Source organism: Benincasa hispida, chromosome 10 (assembly GCF_027475165.1).
Source record: "Benincasa hispida cultivar pf3 chromosome 10, pf3_genome.v1.1, whole genome shotgun sequence".
NCBI lineage: Eukaryota > Viridiplantae > Streptophyta > Magnoliopsida > Cucurbitales > Cucurbitaceae > Benincasa > Benincasa hispida.
In genome coordinates this window covers 28,845,999-28,868,492 of record NC_143487.1, presented here as the reverse complement: position 1 = coordinate 28,868,492, position 22,494 = coordinate 28,845,999, and the positions used below count along the sequence as shown (strand labels likewise).

Below are 22,494 nucleotides of genomic sequence, written 5' to 3'. Positions count from 1 at the left end.
ATCATCACCAGTAATCACAATATCATCCACATATAGGACTAACAAGATGACACCACCCTCAGATCTCTTAAAAAAGACTAAATGATCTGAGGTAGCCACAGGAAGAGGATCGGAAGGAGAAATAACCGTGTAGACAACGAAATCATCCTCTAATTCCTTATGCTCCCCCTGACTCTTATTCGAAGAGAAAGACGGTGATGAGAAAAATGGTGTATGTTCAAAAAACGTGATATTAGGAGAGACTAAATATTTATTAAAACGAGGACAATAACATCGATACCCCTTTTGGACACGGGAATAACCAAGGAAAATACATTTTAAGGACTTTGGATCCAGCTTGGTATGCTGAGGCCGAACATCACGAACAAAACAGGTACAACCAAATATTCTGGGTTGAATGGGAAACAAATGTTGCTTGGGGCATAAAGTACGAAAATGTATCTCACCCTTAAGAATGGAAGAGGGCATGCGATTTATTAAGAAACAAGCTGTGGAAACAGCATCAGCCAAAAGGATTTTGGAACATGCATCTGAAACATCAAAGCTCTGGCTGTCTCAAGGAGATGACGATTCTTTCGTTCTACAACCCCATTTTGAGATGGAGTATCAACACAAGAAGATTGATGAAGAATGCCATGGGCATCTAAATAAGACTTGAGTGTATGAGAGAAATATTCCTTAGCATTATCACTCCGTAGGATTTTAAGAATACCACTAAACTGAGTTTGAATATTGGCATGGAAGTTATGAAAATGAGAAAGTAACTCAGAACGACTTTTCATTAAATATAACCACATAACATGAGAATAGTCATCGACAAATGTAACAAAATACCTAAACCCTCCTTTGGACTCAACAAGACAAGGACGCCAAACATCATAATGGACTAATTCAAAAGGAGCACTAGCTCGTTTATTGACTCGAGGATACGAACTCAAACGATGAAATTTAACAAACTGACATGACTCACAATCGAAAGAAGACAAATGTTGAAGTTGTGGACGAAGAATCTTCAACACAGAGATAGACGGATGACCCAAACGACAATGCTCTTCAAAGGGAAAGGACACGCTAGAGCATGTGATGGCCGTAGGTGTTTGTGGTTCAAAGATGTAAAGACCTCCAACTTCACGCCCTTTACCAATAGTCTGTTTCGTCGTAAAATCCTGAAATAAGCAATAACCAGGAAAAAAGGAGACACAACAATGAAGATAACGAGTGAGTTTACTGATCGAAATCAAATTAAATGAGAAATTTGATAAATTTAAAACTGATGACAAAGAAATTGATTCAATGAGATGGCTGGTTCCTGATCCTAAAACAGGAGTGGCGGTTCTATCAGCTATAGTGACATTAGGTGACGAGGTAGATGTACAAAGGGTAGAGAATAAACTGGGGTTACCTGACATATGGTTTGTAGCGCTAGAGTCAATTACCCATTTTGACGTGGAGGAAAGAAGGCATTTAGAAATGTTACCTGTCTCTGCGATGGTCGTAATGGGAGGAGAAGATGATGCCCTCAATGACACTTGATACTACTGAAATTTAGCAAACTCCCCTGCAGAAATCATAATTGACTTGTCAAGATTATCAGGAGTAGAGGCGACATGTGCAGAGGTGATGGCATCCTCTGACACTTATTCAATCTTCTGCATTCACGTTTCGTATGGCCAGGTTTATGACAATAATAGCAAACAACATCTCCTGGATTTGATCTCCATGAATAGTAGTTGGATCCATTCAACTTGTGTTCAGTTACTTTTGACACCATAGGAACAATCTCAGACATTACTAGTTTCTTATCAACCATTACCTCAAAAAGTAGACACCGGACAGCAAAGAATCAAACCCTAATTTACCGAAAATATGTCTACACAAGCAATGGGTATATCTATATACCCCAAACACACACACCACCAAGAAGAGCCAACAATACTGAGGAAACCTCACTGAAGACGGACGAAAAACGGCAGCGCACGCGCCGGCGCGTGGACGGACAGCAAGCTGGAACAGGCGATGCGTGAGCCTCACGCGCTGGTCAAATGGCAACCGGACTTTGGGGGTTTTGTAGATCGGCAGCTGGGCTTCTCTTTGGAATGGGCGGTGTCGAAAAAACAGCCCCTTTTTTTTCGGGCGGCAGCGACGGCTGATGACTGCGGCGGCAGCGACTAACGACAGCGAACGAACCGAAGACGGCGACTGTGAGTAAACTCACCTCTCCACAAAACCCTAAACGTATCACAAATAGGTTCTAAATTCTCAAACCCTAAGGTTCACAAAAACCCTAAGTTTATTTAGAGAGCTCTGATACCATGTAAAACTCTTAGGTTTGAGTAAGAATCAGAATGCTTTATTCATTCACCAAATATATGAATATATACAAATGTACAAAACATAGAAAAGGAAAATATCACAAAAGGAAAATATCACAAAATATTTACAAGAATGGAAAATCCTAATTATAGAATAACAGTCATGTTAGTTGTTGACATTTTACTTCACCTTCATCTTGCTCAACCCATGCTAGATGAAATTTCATCCTTAAATAGATTTTACCTCTAAAGAGTTAACATAATCTTAATAGTAGGAACCAAAATAAACACTCACTTTTTAAAAATTCAAGGACTAAAGCAAACTTTTTTAAAAGTTTAGAGACAAAAATAAAACAAGATTCAAAGTTCCAAGACCAACATAGGATTTAAACCTGAAAATATAGATTTAAAAGCTAGCAGACTCATGCAATTATAAAGCTAATGGATCATTAATTAGAAAGTGTGCATCAATTCCACAAACGTAAGCCAAGTATAGACACAGCTAGAATTGGAACGACCAAAGGGCTTGGCAAGGTGATGAGGAGAAATTCAGTCCCCCTCCCATTCAAAATATAAATTCAAAGAAAAAAAAAAATTCTCCAGTTTCATTTTAAGCAGCAGGCATGAGAGAATGGAGTGTGGAATGAAGACAATCAAAAACAACTTTGTGCTTCAAATTCTTCATTCTCCCTTCTTTAGTTTCTTCCATGTCTTTAGGGTTTTTCACTTTTTTTATTTGTATATTATGTTGGACTGACCCCTCTCCTGAAGAGATGGTGGATTCTCTTTGTTCCTTTTTCTTTTTTTAATAATTTTACTATCATTCAATTTCATATGTTTCTTCTTTTATAAATTTTTTAATTACTGAGTAAATAACATCTCTCTCCTTCTCGGAGGACTTCTAACGTCTCAAGCTACCTTTGTTACCCCCTTAGAGGCAAAGATCTTGGTAATTATTAAAGACATAGAATAATGACCAGTTAGTTACCAGGTTCCATAAACAGAAGCAAGTTGCACAAGTGAAAGTAAACCACAAGTCAGCCACACTTTTAAGAGACAAAACAATCAAACATTAATATGATACCCACCTTGGATGAGAGGTAGAAAGAAGACGAAATATTTGAATCTCCCAAAGCCACTGATATATAGGCAAACATAACGAGATAGCTTACCTGATAAATTTTAGAGAAAAAGGCTTAAATTAAACATGGTGATTCAATTAAATAAATGCTTAAAATACAACAGGTTGAGAAATAAGACAACTGCATTACTTAATATCATATCTTGCCTAAAATTAAACCAAAAAGATACCACTCTTCACTGACTTACAGCAATTGTCAGGATATCTGCAGTGCTTTCTCTTTTCAGTTCCTCCTCAATTGAGCTCTCAGATGAAAAAGAAAGAGTAAGATTCCTGGACTGCACTAGTGGCAGCAGTTCCTCCTGTCAATGTAAGTTGGAGCAATGTGCATTCAATTATCCCAAGACCCAACATAGAAAGTGGATAATAGTTCAATGACCAAAATTAAAATTTCAGATGTTTTAACCCATCTTCTTACATGATTCAAGTATAAAATTCATTATCATTTAAAAAAACAAAAACAAAAAAACAAGAACCATGAAAATTTTATTGATATAATGAAGAGAGACTAATGTTCAAACAGGAAATAAAAGAACTAAGAAGGAATACAAAGGGACTAAATAACAATCCACATAATGCTAAACCCTCCTCGAACGAAAGAACCAAATAATATAAATCTGTTCTTCATTTGTAAATCTCCTCTTCAGTTATTGTAGATATGTTCCCTTAGTTATGAACTTATAAGGGTTCTATCTTTTTTAGTGAAAAAAATAAATAAATAAAATAAAATAAAATAAAAACACAGAACAAAGTACGGAAAAATTTAAAGCTCTTTTATGATCCTTTCTTCATTTTTGCATCTGTTTAAGTATGGGAGAAACATGTTTTATCATTCACTGAATTGAAGCCGTAAGATGAGCTAGAGTAAAATTATTATTAAGGAAGGGTAATATATATCGTTACAACTGCCAGATAAAAGGAGAATATCATAGCCTTAAGAAAGAATAAGGTTGGAACAAAAGTAATACATCTGATTCCCAAATATACAAAATAATATCTAAAAAAGAAATATTAACCATAAAGGAAAAACTATCCCTCTTATATTGCCGGGAATCCCACATCCCCTTCACTTTTCTGAAATAGCACATCCAAAGACAGTTTTTAGATATTATATTGTATATTTGGTAGCAGTTATTGTGTTGGTAATCTACAATGCTCTAAGAAAATTAATTACACCTGAAAATGATATCATGTTGATATAATCCAAATAGCTCAAACAATATTGAAAGATAAAGATGAAAGAACACAATAACTTCCAAGTAATTCTAGATACTAGAACCCTCCCCCTCTTGAGTATTCTTACTCAAGCCTAAATGGCACTAAACTCATTAATCTTCACACTTTCCCACACATTTTACCCTACTTCCCACACACTTTACTCTACTTATAACTTCAATACTGATAGCAACTTCCCTAACTAGTTCTTAATGTACTACCCTTGATGCTCAAATAATATCCTTAACCACCATAAGATCATTCCTAAAACATATTCTAACAAACAATAAACCATGTGAACATGCAAATGATCAAGACTTGAAACATGCATCAGACCAGTGATCTCAAAAACGCTGTAAGCTTGCTTCAGAGAAAAGCTTAGCAAGGCACCATCACTAAGGGACGCACTCCAGCATGCCTCAGTATTTAAAGTGTGTTATGCATAGATATACTAAAATTCCCCATTCCTCTTAACAATCCCCTAATGAAGCTCTAGTTCATTATCTTATAATATTTCAAATTTGTAAAACTCTTAGGTTTGAGAAAGAATCAGAATACTCTATTCATTCACCAAAGACATGAATATATACAAGTGTACAAAGCATAGAAAAGGAAAATATCACAAAATATTTACAAGAATGAAAAACCCTAACTATAGAATTATAACACTGCCCCTCAAGTTAGAGCATATATGTTAATCATGCCCAACTTGTTAGATAGATAATCTATACATCTTCCATCCAATACTTTCGTGAAGATATCTCCTAATTGTTCTCCAGTCTTCACATATCCTAGAGATACCAACCCTTGCTGAATTTTCTCACGTACAAAATGGCAATCAACTTCAATATGTTTAGTCCTTTCATGAAATACTGGATTAGACGCAATATGAAGTGTTGCTTGATTATCACACCACAACTTTGTCGGTGTGGTGATTTCAAATCCCAACTCAACAAGAAGTTCATATATCCAAATCAATTCACACACAGATTGTGCCAGTGCTCTATATTCTGATTTTGCACTTGAACGTGACACCACATTTTGCTTCCTACTCTTCCAAGAAATCAAATTACCATCAACAAAAATACAATACTCTGAGGTTGATCTTCTGTCTTCTTTAGATTCTGCCCAATCGGCGTCTGAGAAACATTCAATATTAGTATGACCATAATCCTTATATAATAAACCACGCCCGGGAGCAGCTTTCAAATAACAAAGAATCTGTTCCAATGCAGTCCAATGATCAACTGTAGGGCATGACATGTACTGACTCACAATACTTACTGAATAGGCTATGTCGGATTGAGTCACTGTAAGGTAATTAAATTTTCCCACTAACCTCCTATATCTTTCAAGATCTTTTAGCAATTATCCATCTTTTGTGAGCTGTAAGTTGGACATCATTGGGGTACTACATGGCTTAGCCCCTAGCTTTCTTGTTTCAATCAATAAGTCAAGTACATATTTTCTCTGTGATAATAGAATTCCTTTCTTGCTTCTTATTACCTCAATTCCTAAGAAGTATTTCAACATGCCCAAATCTTTTTTATGGAATTGACTATGAAGAAAGGTCTTTAGAGACTGGATACCTAAAGCATCATCACCAGTAATCACAATATCATCCACATATAGAACTAACAAGATGACACCACCCTCAGATCTCTTAAAAAAGACTAAATGATCTGACCTGCTCTTCCGCATTCCAAAGCTTTCAATCACCTGACTAAATTTACCAAACCAAGCTCGTGGGCTCTGCTTTAATCCATACAAGGATTTACGAAGGCAACACACCGTTCCATTCTCCCCCTGAGCAACAAACCCTGGTGGTTGCTCCATATACACCTCTTCTTGAAGATTACCATGAAGAAATGCATTTTTAATATCAAGTTGGTGTAAAGGCTAGCTAATGATTGATTGAAGCTAATGAAATAAACAACTTCACAGATGCCATTTTTGCTACAGGAGAAAAAGTATCAGCATAGTCAACACCATAAGTTTGTGCGTAGCCTTTCGCTACGAGGCGCGCTTTTAACCGAGCAACAGAACCATCAATATTGACTTTAACTGCAAACACCCATTTGCAACTGATAGCTTTCTTTCCTGCAAGGAGAGAAACTAAATCCCAAGTACAATTATCATCTAAGGCAGTCAGTCATCTCCTCCACCATTGTGGCACACCAACCAGGATGAGATGAACAGTTTTCAGGATGGATACAGACTCTAAGGATGCAATGAATGAACATGTGGAAAGCGACAAATGGTTATATGAAACAAAAGAAGAAATAGGATGAGCACATGTACGTTTAACTTTACGAAGAGCAATAGGAAGATCATCACTCGTTTCTAGATCCAATGACAAAGTAGACTCTGGCACAGGGTATGGAACTGGAGGAGGTTGTCATCGAGTATAGACCTTAACGGTGGGTGGAAGAGTATAGACAGCCACGGGTAGAGATGAATCAGGAAGAGGATCGGAAGGAGAAATAACTGTGTAGACAAGGAAATCATCCTCTAATTCATTATGCCCCCCCTGACTCTTATTCGAAGAGAAAGACGGTGATGGAAAAAATGGGGTATGTTCCAAAAACGTGATATCAGGAGAGACGAAATATTTATTTAGACTAGGACAATAACACCGATACCCCTTTTGGACACGAGAATAACCAAGGAAAATACATTTTAAGGACTTTGGATCCAACTTGGTATGCTGAGGCCGAACATCCCGAACAAAGCAGGTACAACCAAATATTTTGGGTGGAATGGGAAACAAATGTTGCTTGGGGCATAAAGTACAAAAAGGTATCTCACCCTTAAGAATGGAAGAGGGCATGCGATTTATTAAGAAACAAGCTATGGAAACAACATCAGCCCAAAAGGATTTTGGAACATGCATCTGAAACATCAAAGCTCTGGCTGTCTCAAGGAGATGACGATTCTTTCGTTCTACAACCCCATTTTGAGATGGAGTATCAACACAAGAAGATTGATGAAGAATGCCATGGGCATCTAAATAAGACTTGAGTGTATGAGAGAAATATTCCTTAGCATTATCACTCTATAAGATTTTAAGAGCACCACTAAACTAAGTTTGAATTTCAGCATGGAAGTTACAAAAATGAGAAAGTAACTCAGAACAACTTTTCATTAAATATAACCACGTAACATGAGAATAGTCATCGACAAATGTAACAAAATACCTAAACCCTCCTTTAGACTCAACAAGACAGGGACGCCAAACATCATAATGGACTAATTCAAAAGGAGCACTAGCTCGTTTATTGACTCGAGGATACGAACTCAAACGATGAAATTTAGCAAACTGACATGACTCACAATCGAAAGAAGACAAATGTTGAAGTTGTGGACGAAGAATCTTCAACACAGAGATAGACGGATGACCCAAACGACAATGCTCTTCAAAGGGAGAGGACACGCTAGAGCATGTGATGGCCGTAGGTGTTTGTGGTTTAAAGATGTAAAGACCTCCAACTTCCCGCCCTTTACCAATAGTCTGTTTCGTCGTAAAATCCTGAAATAAGCAATAACCAGGAACAAAGGAGACACAACAATGAAGATCACGAGTGAGTTTACTGACCGAAATCAAATTAAACGAGAAATTTGGTAAATTTAAAATTGACGACAAAGAAATTGATTCAGTGAGATGGACGGTTCCTGATCCTAAGACAGGAGTGGAGGTTCCATTAGCTATAGTGACATTAGGTGAAGAGGTAGGTAGATGCACAAAGGTTAGAGAATAAATTGGGGTTACCTGTCATATGGTCTGTAGCGCTAGAGTCAATAACCTATTTTGACGTGGAAGAAAGAAGACATTTAGAAATGTTACTTGTCTCTGCGATGGTTGTAATGGGAGTAGAAGATGATGCCCTCAATGACTCTTGATACTGCTGAAATTTAGCAAACTCCTCTGCAGAAATCGTAATTGACTTGTCAAGATTATCAGGAATAGAGGCGACATGTGCAGAGGGTGATGGCATCCTCTGACCCTTATTCAGCAATCTTCTGCATTCACGTTTCGTATGGCCATGTTTATGACAATAATAGCAAATAACACCTCCTAGATTTGATCTCCATGAATAGTAGTTGGATCCATTTAACTTGTGTTCAGTTACTTTTGACACCATAGGAATAATCTCAAACATTACTGGTTTCTTATCAACCATTACCTCAAAAAAATAGACACCGGACAGCAGAGAATCAAACCCTAATTTACCGAAGAGATGTCTTTACAAGCAGTGAGTAAATCTATATATCCCAAACAAACACACCACCAAGAAGAGCTAACAACACTGAGGAAACCCACAGAAGACGGACGAAAAATGATGGCGCACGCGCCTACACGTGCCGGCACGTGGACGGACAACAGGTTGGAACAAGCAGCGCGTGAACCTCACGCACTGGTTAGATGGCAACCGGACTTTGGGGTTTTATAGATCGGCAGCTGGGCTCCTCGTTGGACTGGGCAGTGTCGAAAAAATAGCTTCTTTTTTTTTTTCCCGCGGCGGCGGCGGCTAACGACAGCGAACAAACCGAAGACGGCGACTGTGAGCAAAAGTGTAAATTCACCTCTCCACAAAACCCTAAACATATCACAAACGGGTTCTAAATTCTCAAACCCTGATGTTCACAAAACCCTAAGTTTGTTTAGAGAGCTCTGATACCATGTAAAACTCTTAGGTTTGAGAAAGAATCGGAATACTCTATTCATTCACCAAAGATATGAATATATACAAGTGTACAAAGCATAGAAAAGGAAAATATCACAAAATATTCACAAGAATGGAAAACCCTAACTATAGAATTATAACAAAAATAATATATCTGTTCATGTAGAAAAATTTATTTTCCAGTTGTGCATTTTGCATAAATATAAAAGAAAAAGGAAGCACCATAAGTTAGAATGCAATAGCATGGAACCTAATAACAGAACAGCCTTAGAGTGCAACAACTACATATTTTACAGGAGTAAAAAATGTGAGGTGATGCGTCAATCTAGAATACTGATCCAGCGTTTCTAGCAACTATGAAACTAAGAAAGCAAACTGTTCAAAGTTACAAACCTTAGCTAATTTGACAAAAGCTTTTTCCCACGCTATTGCTTTCCCATTCTCATTGCCAACAGAATCCATTGCATTATTGACAGGATATGTAACAACAAATGCAGAGGCCTGACATTAAAGAATCAAGACAATATTAGGAAAACGCAGTAAAAACATCTAAATGTATGGGAGCAAATACAACCTCAGAATAATTGTTCCCAACAAATCCACCCAAGGATGTGCTGGGATCAAGCGGAGCCTTGAAAGCACTGAAACACGTCTCTGTGGAGGTATAATGCTGAAAACAACATTTTACAGGCTCAAGGTTAAAATGTTTACAGTTAAAAAGTGTAAACAAAGAAACCCAATTTTAAAATATCAACTAGACACTTTGTAGGCGGTGAAACTAGAATAAGAAAAATAAGTATTATGACGACGATAAAAGTTTACCTGGAAGCAATACTCAGCATGTTCCACTCCTCCATAGTCATCAAAATTTTCAGGGTTCATTTTAAAGTACTATAAGACAAAGGGAAATGGATGCGTAAATTTATTTTCTAAAATATTCATGAACATGTATTTTATAGAAATTATTTTAATTTTAGCATTTCTTTTTTAAATAATAACTTCAAACATATTATTTAAGCTTTTAATCACTGACCAACTTTAATAAGGACAACCAATGTAGTTTTACTTTTATATGGTAGTGATTAATTTGCATAAATCAATAATTAACATAGATATTAATGAATTATAATTACAGCAATTAATATTATTTATAATAATCATTAAGGCCTTGTTTAACAACCATTTCATTTTTAGTTTCCAAAACTTCACTTGGATTTTGAAAACACTGAGAAGAAGTAGATAAAAAAACAAAGAAGCTCATACGTGGAACTCGTATTTATAAGCATAGTTTTCAAAAACCGAAAACAAAATATTAAATAGGGCCTAAGTTACATGTATTCAGATTTTTGCTATATTTGAAAATCGTTCTGTTCAGCTATTATTTTTAATATTTTATTCAAATTATGCCATTGCAGCTAATCATAAAACAAATTTAATGCATAAAATGAAATAAGATAAGAAAGATTCTTCAATACAGAACATGTGGAAAACGAATAAACAAACAAAGAAGATTTAAATTCATTTGACAAACTGAGTATGATAAAACATTCACTTCCAAAATGAAGATGGTATGGAAAAAAAGGAAATGTCAAACGTCAATGGACGGTCGTTTTTTTCCTTTTCGTTTAATGAAACAATTCCATTGATAAATGAAATCAAGGAGTAAAACTCCAAACACTTCATTGGCGAATTACGAGAATGATGCCCAATTGGACATGTGCCAAAGAGAGTAAACTCCAATTGGAAATGAATTACAAGAATAATGCCCAATTGAAAATGGCATCTAGCATATGTTAACCAAGATGCCAATTGGAAATGTAAAACGTCAATGGACAGTCAATTTCATCGCACCATAGCATGAAGAAAAGTGAAACAAACTTTATCCAATTTGAACTGAAATAGCATAAAACCTGTAGAATACTTTGTGTGGCACAATCCTCACCGAGTGGCTTCAAGCATATATCATTTAGGGATACAACTGAGCCAGAATAGTTTGCAACAAGTTCATTGACCTATTGAAATTGTAGCAAGAAATAAATTTGAAAAGAACTTAGACGTCAATTCAGACTAAATAAGTGAGAAAACAGGAACAAATAGACGGAAGAAGCACCAAGTGCTCAAAAGACCTTATTCTGTATATCAAAGAGTAATAGAATATTATCCTCCGTAACTATACGTGGTGCCCTGCCCTGCCTTCCTCCGGGCTTGGTTGCTATTATCAACTGAAACACATCCGAGCACCACACACGTTGCCATTAACTATCAATAGTGGATAACACAGAACTTTAACTATTATTTGAGAGGGAAAGAGACTGGGAAGAAAATGTGGCCATAATCATAAAAAACTACTACATACTAAAGATAATAAATGAATAAAGTAGGACGATTTCAGAACTTTTTCTTCTGGAAACGAATTTATAAGGGCCTATTTGGTAGAAAATTTGAAAATGAGAAATTGAAAACAAGGGATTTAATGAAAACAAAGTTGTATTTCATGTTTGCAGATATGTGTTTAATAGCAGATTCAGAAATTGAATTCTAATTTTAACAAATTTTAAATAATTTGTTTGATCCTACATAAAACAAGTTGTAGTTACCCACTAATATTGAGTTTACAATAAATTATTGTTAATTAATTTATTTATGAATATGGTTTATGTTAAAAAAATTTATATAATTTTTATTTTGTAATATTATAAATTTATAATACATTACATAATATATATTGTAGTTTTAAGAAAATAATTGAGTTTATAACATGACATATTGTATTTCTAAATATTTTAATCTTTATTTAATATAATTCTACATTTTAAATTTTAGAATTCAAAATCTGAATACAATGAGAACATATAGTGTTGTTTTCTGAATTTGCACTGTTTGGATCACAAAATCTGAAACACTTTTCAGAAACAAAATCTGGTTGTCTGTCAAACACATATTTGCTGAACTCTACCAAACAGGCCTAAGATTTTCATGTCAACACTTTCAAGAATATCACAAAAACCTTTTGATCCTTAAAAATTAACAGTTTCACTCTACCCAATATCACACCCAAGGCATTGCACTGCAAATCGAGATGTCTGCATCCTTGCCTTCAAGTTCACCCATGGAAAAACCAAACACTCACAGAAGTTTAACTTCAAATGTTGTCACTATACTCGTGCTATTATTGTTATCAAAGGAAATCTTTTGTTCACTTAGATTGAAATTTTAGTCCCTTTTACTTGTCAATTGTACGACGTCCTCTGAGTAAGTTGGGTCATATACAGAATTATAATCAACGTCTCTTTATAACATGATCGAGTTTACTTTTTAGTTTCCTTTTATCTTAGGTTGAGATATCTCAGTGGACACTGGACATCAAATGGCTAAATATTTAAGAGTTAGAAAAACTATAGAATAAACAACCCCGTTACCTGTTCAATTCTGTAGAAAGGTGCAAGATGGCTGTCAAAAAATTGCTTCTCTGCTGCCGCTTTACTCCCATGACCTACCCATAACTGCAATCTCAAATCAGTTATGTCTACATCAAATTTAGAATGCTAAATTATACACGCACATGCAAAGACATAAAGGAAGAGAGGAAACAAGGCACTAGCTAGCAAATTTTATTGTGATTAGGCATTTCATAAGGAAGCCTGAGTTTGAGCTTGATCTGAGAATAGAAGCCTCCGCAATCATTCTAGGAGGAGGCCATTGTTCCTCTTTTGAAAGCAACTATGCTGAGGCCATCAAGAGGAGGGGAAGCGAAGTCCACTTCCAGTTGACAAAATGGCTACCAAAGTCAAAGACAAGTTCCTTTATAGATGAAATCGGTAGTGAGGTTTTTCACATCTTTGACAAATTTAAATGATAATTTAAATCAAAAGTTCAATGATAATTTATCAAATTTTGGAGTTTAAGAGACCATATAGAACAATTATGTAAAGTTCAAGACAAAAAATATAGTTGTATAACAAACAAATACATATAGATTGGACGTGTACTTGCTACCATAACAAGACCATAATAAAATACAGCAAACTGGAAGAAATCCCACAATTATATGAATTTAGTAAATATCTAAAGCTAGATACTTCAACATCCCCTAACAATGTGCCAAAAAAAAATATGATACCTTCTCTGGCCGGGTTTCAACTTTAAAACAAACCAGACCCATGCAGAGAATAAGAACAATTGATAAAGAGGTACACAGCACTAGGATAGGGTTCCGAGCAACCCAAGCTCCGTATTCCCTAAAAATATAAGATTGGATATAAGAGAGTAGAATAGTTTTATGCTTCACCATCTAGCTGAGGACAAGACATTCACCTATAAAAGTTAGAAATGTATCCTTGAATAGTGGAAAGTTGAACACCATTCCTCAATGTAAGATGCACCCCATGCTCCTGAAGATACAAGTAAAAAATGAATAAGGGCAAATTAGAACATAGAACATTGGCAACAGACCTTTCCATTCATGAAAAACACCACACCGAAAACTATGAACAACCATCTTGTGAAGAAACTGTGAGAAGGAGATCACAAGCTAGGTTCTCTGTTGCCTAGAATAATTAAATACTGAAAATTCACAATAAGAGCACTGCTAAGGAAACCAAAAGCGTTCAACTAAATGTTTTAATGAATATATGCTAAAAATAATTCAAATGTTATAGTGACCCTAAAGAACAAAAGATCTTCAAATATTGGAACAAAATTCTGACTGGTGTCATAACACCCAAGGTATGGGGAGTTTTTTCCACGAAAGAAAATTGTTAAAGCAATTTATTTTTTGGGGGTTTGGGAGGGTGGAGTTTTATCAAACATACAGCGCACATACGATATTTTGGAAAAGATTCAGAAAGATGAAACAACGTGGTGTAATTGTGCAAACCGAAACCACAAATAAAATCTAATGCCCAAGGTGAAATGGAAAATAAAAGAAATTAAATTAAACATGACAGTGAAACTTGCCTTTGTTGCACCATTCTCATTCTCTTCCAAGTTAACAGACTGGATCTCACCATCGTCTCCAATGTTTAATAAGGGTTCTCCCCTAGCTGAAGACCTCCTACTCTCTCTTGTAGGATGAAACAAAGCCCATCCAAGGAATGAGGAAATAAATATAACATAAAGTATTGTGATTGAGAAGTCAATGCAGCTGATCTGCACAAATCAACGTGATACTTAAATTCATAACAATATGCTAGAAGTTAGTACACTAAGCAGAAATAATTTATATGGTACAGTTGCTGTCCATACTCCAAAGTTCCAAAAGCTGCAATAATTTTAGTGCCCAAGTATCTGAGTTTATTGTCCAATGAATTTAGGATATGTGAACATAAAGTTAGGATATCAAAACTTGAATCCAACCTTAAGAGACCAAATATTGATGGTGCAGGCATTGCTTTTTGGTGGAGGAGGTTCTAAGCCAGAGCACACAGGAGACGAAGGGCAATCACCACAGGAGCAGCCCAGTGAAGTGTCACCACATGAATAAACAGACACGTTCATAAGCTCCATTTGAGATGACTTTGAAGGGTTCACTTTAAAATTTATGGCATAAGGTGATCCAGGAAAACCAGGGGCTACTTTCTGACCAAGAAATGCAAAAAATTCTGACAAAAAATGCATACAAAATGTTAATAAGAGTTTAAGACTTCATTATCAAGCAGAAACAAAGAAAAATATTCTACATTCTGCATCAGAAAAATAACCAGCAGAAATCTATTCAGTCGAATTGATTACGAGCCTATGGATACTTAACATGATACTGATTCAGCTATTGGGTACTATCTTACAGGATATCCAAAAGTCTATGAGCCTTCTCAGACACCAAATTTAAACCTTTCTAATTCTCGTTCCTTCTCTTTTCTGCCCATCACTTCTGTGTCCTAATCGTCTAAACCAATTGAAACTGATCCCAACTCAATCTTACGCTAACATAATTAGGATTACATTCCCATCCTTCCTCAACTAACCATCAGTGATCTTTCTCCTACCCCTCCTAGCATGTATATAAAATGTACGGGTGACTTGGACGGCCTATTGGTGGCATGATACAAATATTTAAATTTGATAACCAGCAAATAACAGTTGGAAACTTGGAATACTGTCTTTCTTGATTGCCTTACATTAGAAACATAGCACTCACTAATAACAGTAACATCACTTTTTATACATAGAAATAATTAACCAAGAGTAACATTGGCAGATAATCCACTATCACACTCAACAATAACATGAGTAATCAGTCTTTGGAACAGTGGTACAAAAGGTTAAAAGAATCTGAGAAAATATAATGTATACTAAACAATGAAGAAGGAAAAACAGTGAGAAATCCGTAAGACATCACCTGTGCTCATATAGATGAGACAAGCCGATCATCAACACTCCTCAAGATGGGGTTAGAGACGTTAGTTAAACTCAACTTGGCCTTTGATTCTTCATATATAAATTCTTATCCAAAAAAGAATTCTTCATACATAAATCTTAGTATTGCCAATGTCAATATGTCAACTCTACATGTTAGACAGCTTGGGAGATCATCAGCACGACATCTTCCACAGTTGACTAAATTTTACATGCTGAACGGGTATGCTACATGAATTTGGATTCACCAGGGTTGTTCATAGCAACATTAAGGAGAATTTAGAGGGGTCTTTGGGTGGCCCAATCACAGGAAGAACCCACAATATTTGGATGAATGCAACCAAAGCTTTGATGTGAAAACTGAAAAGTATGGCTAGAACGAACAATAGAACTGTTTGAGGACAAACAAGAGAATGGGAGAAAACTTATGCACTAACTTAATTCATATCAGCTCCCTGGTCCGTTCGCTAGCCAGCTCTTCCTGAAATTACTCATTTTGTAGTTAATTCCTCCTGCAGCAGTTTTTCGTAAACTCTTAAAGTTGTGGTTTTTCTCCTTTCTGTTTTTTCTCAATTCAATCTATAAAACTCTTAGGTTTGAGAAAGAATCAGAATGCATTATTCATTCACCAAAGATATGAATATATACAAGTGTACAAAGCATAGAAAAGGAAAATATCACAAAATATTTACAAGAATGAAAAACTCTAACTATAGAATTATAACACTCCCTCTCAAGTTGGAGCATATATGTTAATCATGCCCAACTTGTTACATAGATAATCTATACGTCTTCCATCCAATGCTTTCGTGAAAATATCTCCTAATTGTTCTCCAGTCTTCACATATCCTGTAGATACCAACCCTTGCTGAATTTTCTCACGTACAAAATGGCAATCAACTTCAATATGTTTAGTCCTTTCATGAAATACTGGATTAGACGCAATATGAAGTGTTGCTTGATTATCACACCACAACTTTGTCGGTGTGGTGATTTCAAATCCCAACTCAACAAGAAGTTCATATATCCAAATCAATTCACACACAGATTGTGCCATTGCTCTATTCTGATTCTGCACTTGAACGTGACACCACATTTTGCTTCTTACTCTTCCAAGAAATCAAATTACCACCAACAAAAACACAATACCCTAAGGTTGATCTTCTGTCTTCTTTAGATCCTGCCCAATCAGTATCTGAGAAACATTCAATATTCGTATGACCATAATCCTTATATAATAAACCACGCCTGGGAGCAACCTTCAAATAACAAAGAATCTGTTCCAATGCAACCCAATGATCAACTGTAGGGCATGACATGTACTGACTCACAATACTTACTGAATAGGCTATGTCGGGTCGAGTCACTGTAAGGTAATTAAGTTTTCCCACTAACCTCCTATATCATTCAGGATCTTTAAGCAATTCTCCATCTTTTGTGAGCTGTAAGTTGGGCATCATTAGGGTACTACATGGCTTAGCCCCTAGCTTTCTTGTTTCAATCAATAAGTCAAGTACATATTTTCTCTGTGATAATAGAATTCCTTTCTTGCTTCTTATTACCTCAATTCCTAAGAAGTATTTCAACATGCCCAAATCTTTTTTATGGAATTGACTATGAAGAAAGGTCTTTAGAGACTGGATACCTAAAGCATCATCACCAGTAATCACAATATCATCCACATATAGAACTAACAAGATGACACCACCCTCAGATCTCTTAAAAAAGACTAAATGATCTGACCTGCTCTTCCGCATTCCAAAGCTTTCAATCACCTGACTAAATTTACCAAACCAAGCTCGTGGGCTCTGCTTTAATCCATACAAGGATTTACGAAGGCGACACACCGTTCCATTCTCCCCCTGAGCAACAAACCCTGGTGGTTGCTCCATATACACCTCTTCTTGAAGATTACCATGAAGAAATGCATTTTTAATATCAAGTTGGTGTAAAGGCTAGCTAATGATTGATTGAAGCTAATGAAATAAACAACTTCACAGATGCCATTTTTGCTACAGGAGAAAAAGTATCAGCATAGTCAACACCATAAGTTTGTGCGTAGCCTTTCGCTACGAGGCGCGCTTTTAACCGAGCAACAGAACCATCAATATTGACTTTAACTGCAAACACCCATTTGCAACCGATAGCCTTCTTTCCTGCAAGGAGAGAAACTAAATCCCACGTACAATTATCATCTAAGGCAGTCAGTCATCTCCTCCACCATTGTGGCACACCAACCAAGATGAGACAAAGCCTCGTGAACAATTTTCGGGATGGATATAGACTCTAAGGATGTAATGAATGAACATGTGGAAGGCGACAAATGGTTATATGAAACAAAAGAGGAAATAGGATGAGCACATGTACGATTACCTTTACAAGGAGCAATAGGAAGATCATCACCCGTTTCTAGATCCAATGACGAAGAAGACTCTGGTACAAGGCATGGAACTGGAGGAGGTTGTCGTCGAGTATAGACCTTAACGATGGGAGGAAGAGTAGAGGTAGCCACAAGTAGAAATGAATCAGAAAGAGGATCGGAAAGAGAAATAACTGTGTAGACAAGGAAATCATCCTCTAATTCCTTATGCTCCCCATGACTCTTATTCGAAGAGAAAGACGGTGGTGAAAAAAATGAGGTATGTTCAAAAAACGTGATATCAGGAGAGCCTAAATATTTATTTAGACTAGGACAATAACACCGATACACCTTTCGAACACGGGAATAACCAAGGAAAATACATTTTAAGGACTTTGGATCCAACTTGGTATGCTAAGGTCAAACATCCCGAACAAAGCAGGTACAACCAAATATTTTGGGTGGAATGGGAAACAAATGTTGCTTGGGGCATAAAGTACGAAAAGGTATCTCACCCTTAAGAATAGAAGAGGGCATGTGATTTATTAAGAAACAAGCTGTGGAAACAGCATCAGCCCAAAAGGATTTTGGAACATGCATCTGAAACATCAAAGCTCTGGCTGTCTCAAGGAGATGACGATTCTTTCGTTCTGCAACCCCATTTTGAGATGGAATATCAACACAAGAAGAGTGATGAAGAATGTCATGGGCATCTAATAAGACTTGAGTGTATGAGAGAAATATTCCTTAGCATTATCACTCCGTAGGATTTTAAGAGTACCACTAAACTGAGTTTGAATTTCCGCATGGGAGTTACGAAAATGAGAAAGTAACTCATAATGACTTTTCATTAAATATAACCACGTAACACGAGAATAGTCATCGACAAATGTAACAAAATACCTAAACCCCCCTTTGGACTCAACAGGACATGGACCCCAAAGATCATAATGGACTAATTCAAAAGGAGCACTAGCTCGTTTATTGACTCGAGGATACGAACTCAAACGATGAAATCTAGCAAACTGACATGACTCACAATCTAAAGAAGACAAATGTTGCAGTTGTGGACGAAGACTCTTCAACACAGAGATAGATGGATGACCCAAACGACAATGCTCTTCAAAGGGAGACGACACGCTAGAGCATGTGATGGCCGTAGGTGTTTGTGGTTCAAAGATGTAAAGACCTCCAAATTCCCGCCCTTTACCAATAGTCTGTTTCGTCGTAAGATCCTGAAATAAGCAATAACAAGGAAAAAATGAGACACAACAATGAAGATCACGAGTGAGTTTACTGACCGAAATCATATTAAACGAGAAATTTGGTAAATTTAAAACTGATGACAAAGAAATTGATTCAGTGAGATGGACGGTTCCTGATCCTAAAACAGGAGTGGAAGTTCCATCGACTATAGTGACATTAGGTGAAGAGGTAGATGTACAAAGGTTAGAAAATAAACTGGGGTTACCTGTCATATGGTCTATAGTGCCAGAATCAATGACCCATTTTGACGTGGAGGAAAGAAGACATTTAGAAATGTTACCTGTCTCTGCGATGGTCGTAATGGGAGTAAAAAATGATGCCCTCAATGACTCTTGATACTGCTGAAATTTAGCAAACTCCTCTGCAGAAATCGTAATTGACTTGTCAAGATTATCAGGAGTAGAGGCGACATATGCAGAGGGTGATGACATCCTCTGACCCTTATTCAACAATCTTCTGCATTCACATTTCGTATGGCCAGGTTTATGACAATAATAGCAAACAACACCTCCTGGATTTGATCTCCATGAATAGTAGTTGGATCCATTCAACTTGTGTTCAGTTACTTTTGACACCATTGGAACAATTTCAGACATTACTGGTTTCTTATCAGCCATTACCTCAAAAAATAGACACCGGACAGCAGAGGATCAAACCCTAATTTACCGAAGAGATGTCTTTACAAACAGTGAGTATATTTATATATCCCAAACAAACACACCACCAAGAAGAGCCAACAACACTGAGGAAACCCACAAAAGACAGACGAAAAACAACGGCGCACGCGCCTACACGCGCCGGCGCGTGAACGGACGGCAAGATGGAACAACAGCGCGTCAGATGGCAACCGGACTTTGGGGTTTTGTAGATCGGCGGTTGGGCTCCTCGTTGGACTGGGCGGTGTCGAAAAAAACAGCTTTTTTTTCGGCAGCGGCGACTAACGACGACAACTGTGAGCAAAAGTGTAAACTCACCTCTCCATAAAACCCTAGACGTATCACAAACAGGTTCTAAATTCTCAAACCCTAAGGTTCACAAAACCCTAAGTTTATTTAGAAAGCTCTGATACCATGTAAAACTCTTAGGTTTGAGAAAGAATCAGAATGCATTATTCATTCACCAAAGATATGAATATATACAAGTGTACAAAGCATAGAAAAGGAAAATATCACAAAATATTTACAAGAATGGAAAACCCAAACTATAGAATTATAACACAATCAACAAAGCTTGGTTTATTATGAAAAATGAATTGATAAAGTAAATTAATAATATCAAATTGTTGTAGGAGTAATGACTCATTTTGGAACTTGAGTTTTCATCGAAACCTAAATGACAATGTAGTTGATGAATGGGCCAGTCTCCCTCCTCATCTTCTCTCCTTAGTTAATCTAAGGAATATTAATGATTCATAGATATGTCCTCCAGATCCTATAAAACCTTTAACAGTTTTTTCATTGATGGAGGACTTAAAACATGCTAAAGATACATCTCTTTATAACCTTTATTTGATGATTTGGAGGGAACCTTATACAAAGAAAATTAAAATTTTCTTATGAGAACTTAGTCATGGAAGTACCAACACCGCCAATCGCATACAAAGGAGAATGTCTTATATTTTCCTTTTTCCTTCTTGGTATGTGATGTGTCTTCCTAGTGATGAATATCCATGCCATCTTTTTGCCCCCTGCTCTTTTGCTTCTCGTTATTGGTTTATAATTTTGGATGCTTTTGGTCAATGACTGTCCAGTAATAGATGTTGTTGCTTCCATCTTTGTGGGTCATCCTTTCCATGGTGTGAAGAAAATGTTGTGGTTGGCTTTCAACATGGTTTTTTCTTGCACACTTTGATGTGAAAGCAATGGGAGATTTCAAGGACTCTTCATCAAATTTTGATGGTTCGTTGGACTTGTATTTCATGCTCTTTACTGGTGCACAAGTTTCTGTCTTTTTGATGATTAGTCTTACTATTGTAATTTCCAATTGGAAAGCTTTATTTTAATGTACCTCTTTGTGCTTTTAGGAGTTTTTATTCTCCCCATTTCATTCATGAAATTGTTTCCCTTTACAAAGGAAAAAATAATATCAAACAATGTAAAACAAATATAGGTGAGCAATTTTTTAAATAGATAACAGACGCATCAATATATAAAGAACACATTTTATGATGATGATCTCAAAACAAGAAATATTACCTTCAAAACTTTTAGCACCACCACCGACAAAATCTAAGGCCCGCGTATTCATTGTACCAAATTTAACATCCTTGCAGGAATCGTAAAGACCTTTTCCAAACTTCTCAGTTACATAGTAGTCAATGCCGTCCACAGTCATACTTCCACCAACCTATGCATAGTCATCATTTGTGAAGATAGCTCATTACCTAGTTACTAATTGCATCATAATTCAAAGGAAGGCAGCTAGAAATATCTCAATTCATAATGTATAAACCTGAAGAAAGTTTTATGGTTCATGACTGACTTTTGAGTTTTCATAATGATAACACACTAGTATAAAAGTGAAACTGCCCATCTAGCCATGGAAAACATTCATTCATCAATGCTCTTATTTCAGAATTATATTGTCCTATCAGTAATGATACTATTGAACAATTGCTAGCACTACAGTAAAAGCTAACCAGCATGCTTTACCTCAGCAATGGACGTCACATTAATAAATAAACTCTGCCTTGAAGAGCAGGAAAGCTCACAAAAAAGATTTAGGAAATTCCTCAAGCATGCTGGACAGCCCACAAAAAGTGGAATAGCCTGCAGTTAATGGAAACAATTGTGTTTATGAAAGAGAGGGGGGAAAAAACAGAAGCCACACACTTAGCAAACCCATTCTATATCAGGTGGCAAGCATCTACAAGCTATAAAGCAGCTAGCATTTTGCACACAAGAGTACAACATGACAAGAAACAGTACATTCAAAGAGATGGATAGTCGCTTAATTAAGAAAAGCTTGAAGATAGTATCATATTCATATATATGCCTCGTGCTCCTAAACTATCAAGGAACAGGAGATAATCATGCCCAAAAAATTCTGATGCTAAAAAATAATCAATTCCTTCACCACACCTTTTTTGATCCGTCCATACAATTCTGTATCTCAATTTCATTAAGAAATGATCATTAAATGCAGCAATGTATCATCAAATTT

At 36.3% G+C, this 22,494-nt stretch overlaps 2 protein-coding genes across 2 annotated transcripts in view; both read right to left on the bottom strand.

The window, feature by feature from the left end:
* LOC120070828 (uncharacterized) overlaps positions 1-22,494 on the bottom strand; it is a 56,365-nt gene that overhangs the window by 32,640 nt on the left and 1,231 nt on the right. Inside the window, exons 5-18 of the mRNA XM_039022713.2 lie at positions 21,984-22,100; positions 21,528-21,678; positions 14,709-14,953; positions 14,310-14,501; positions 13,668-13,744; positions 13,474-13,591; positions 12,773-12,856; positions 11,480-11,575; positions 11,264-11,365; positions 10,176-10,244; positions 9,928-10,023; positions 9,747-9,854; positions 3,642-3,755; positions 3,401-3,484 (exon numbers count right to left, since the gene is read on the bottom strand). Coding sequence (XP_038878641.2) covers positions 3,401-3,484; positions 3,642-3,755; positions 9,747-9,854; positions 9,928-10,023; positions 10,176-10,244; positions 11,264-11,365; positions 11,480-11,575; positions 12,773-12,856; positions 13,474-13,591; positions 13,668-13,744; positions 14,310-14,501; positions 14,709-14,953; positions 21,528-21,678; positions 21,984-22,100 — 1,653 coding nt within the window. The remainder of the gene's footprint in view (positions 1-3,400; positions 3,485-3,641; positions 3,756-9,746; positions 9,855-9,927; positions 10,024-10,175; positions 10,245-11,263; positions 11,366-11,479; positions 11,576-12,772; positions 12,857-13,473; positions 13,592-13,667; positions 13,745-14,309; positions 14,502-14,708; positions 14,954-21,527; positions 21,679-21,983; positions 22,101-22,494) is intronic.
* Positions 18,889-20,082, bottom strand: LOC150033250 (uncharacterized). The gene is made up of 2 exons (XM_090305858.1): positions 19,613-20,082; positions 18,889-19,301 (listed from the first exon to the last, which is right to left on the bottom strand). The coding sequence occupies exons 1-2, from the start codon at positions 19,947-19,949 to the stop codon at positions 19,273-19,275; spliced, it is 366 nt and encodes a 121-aa protein (XP_090161984.1). The 5' UTR covers positions 19,950-20,082; the 3' UTR covers positions 18,889-19,272.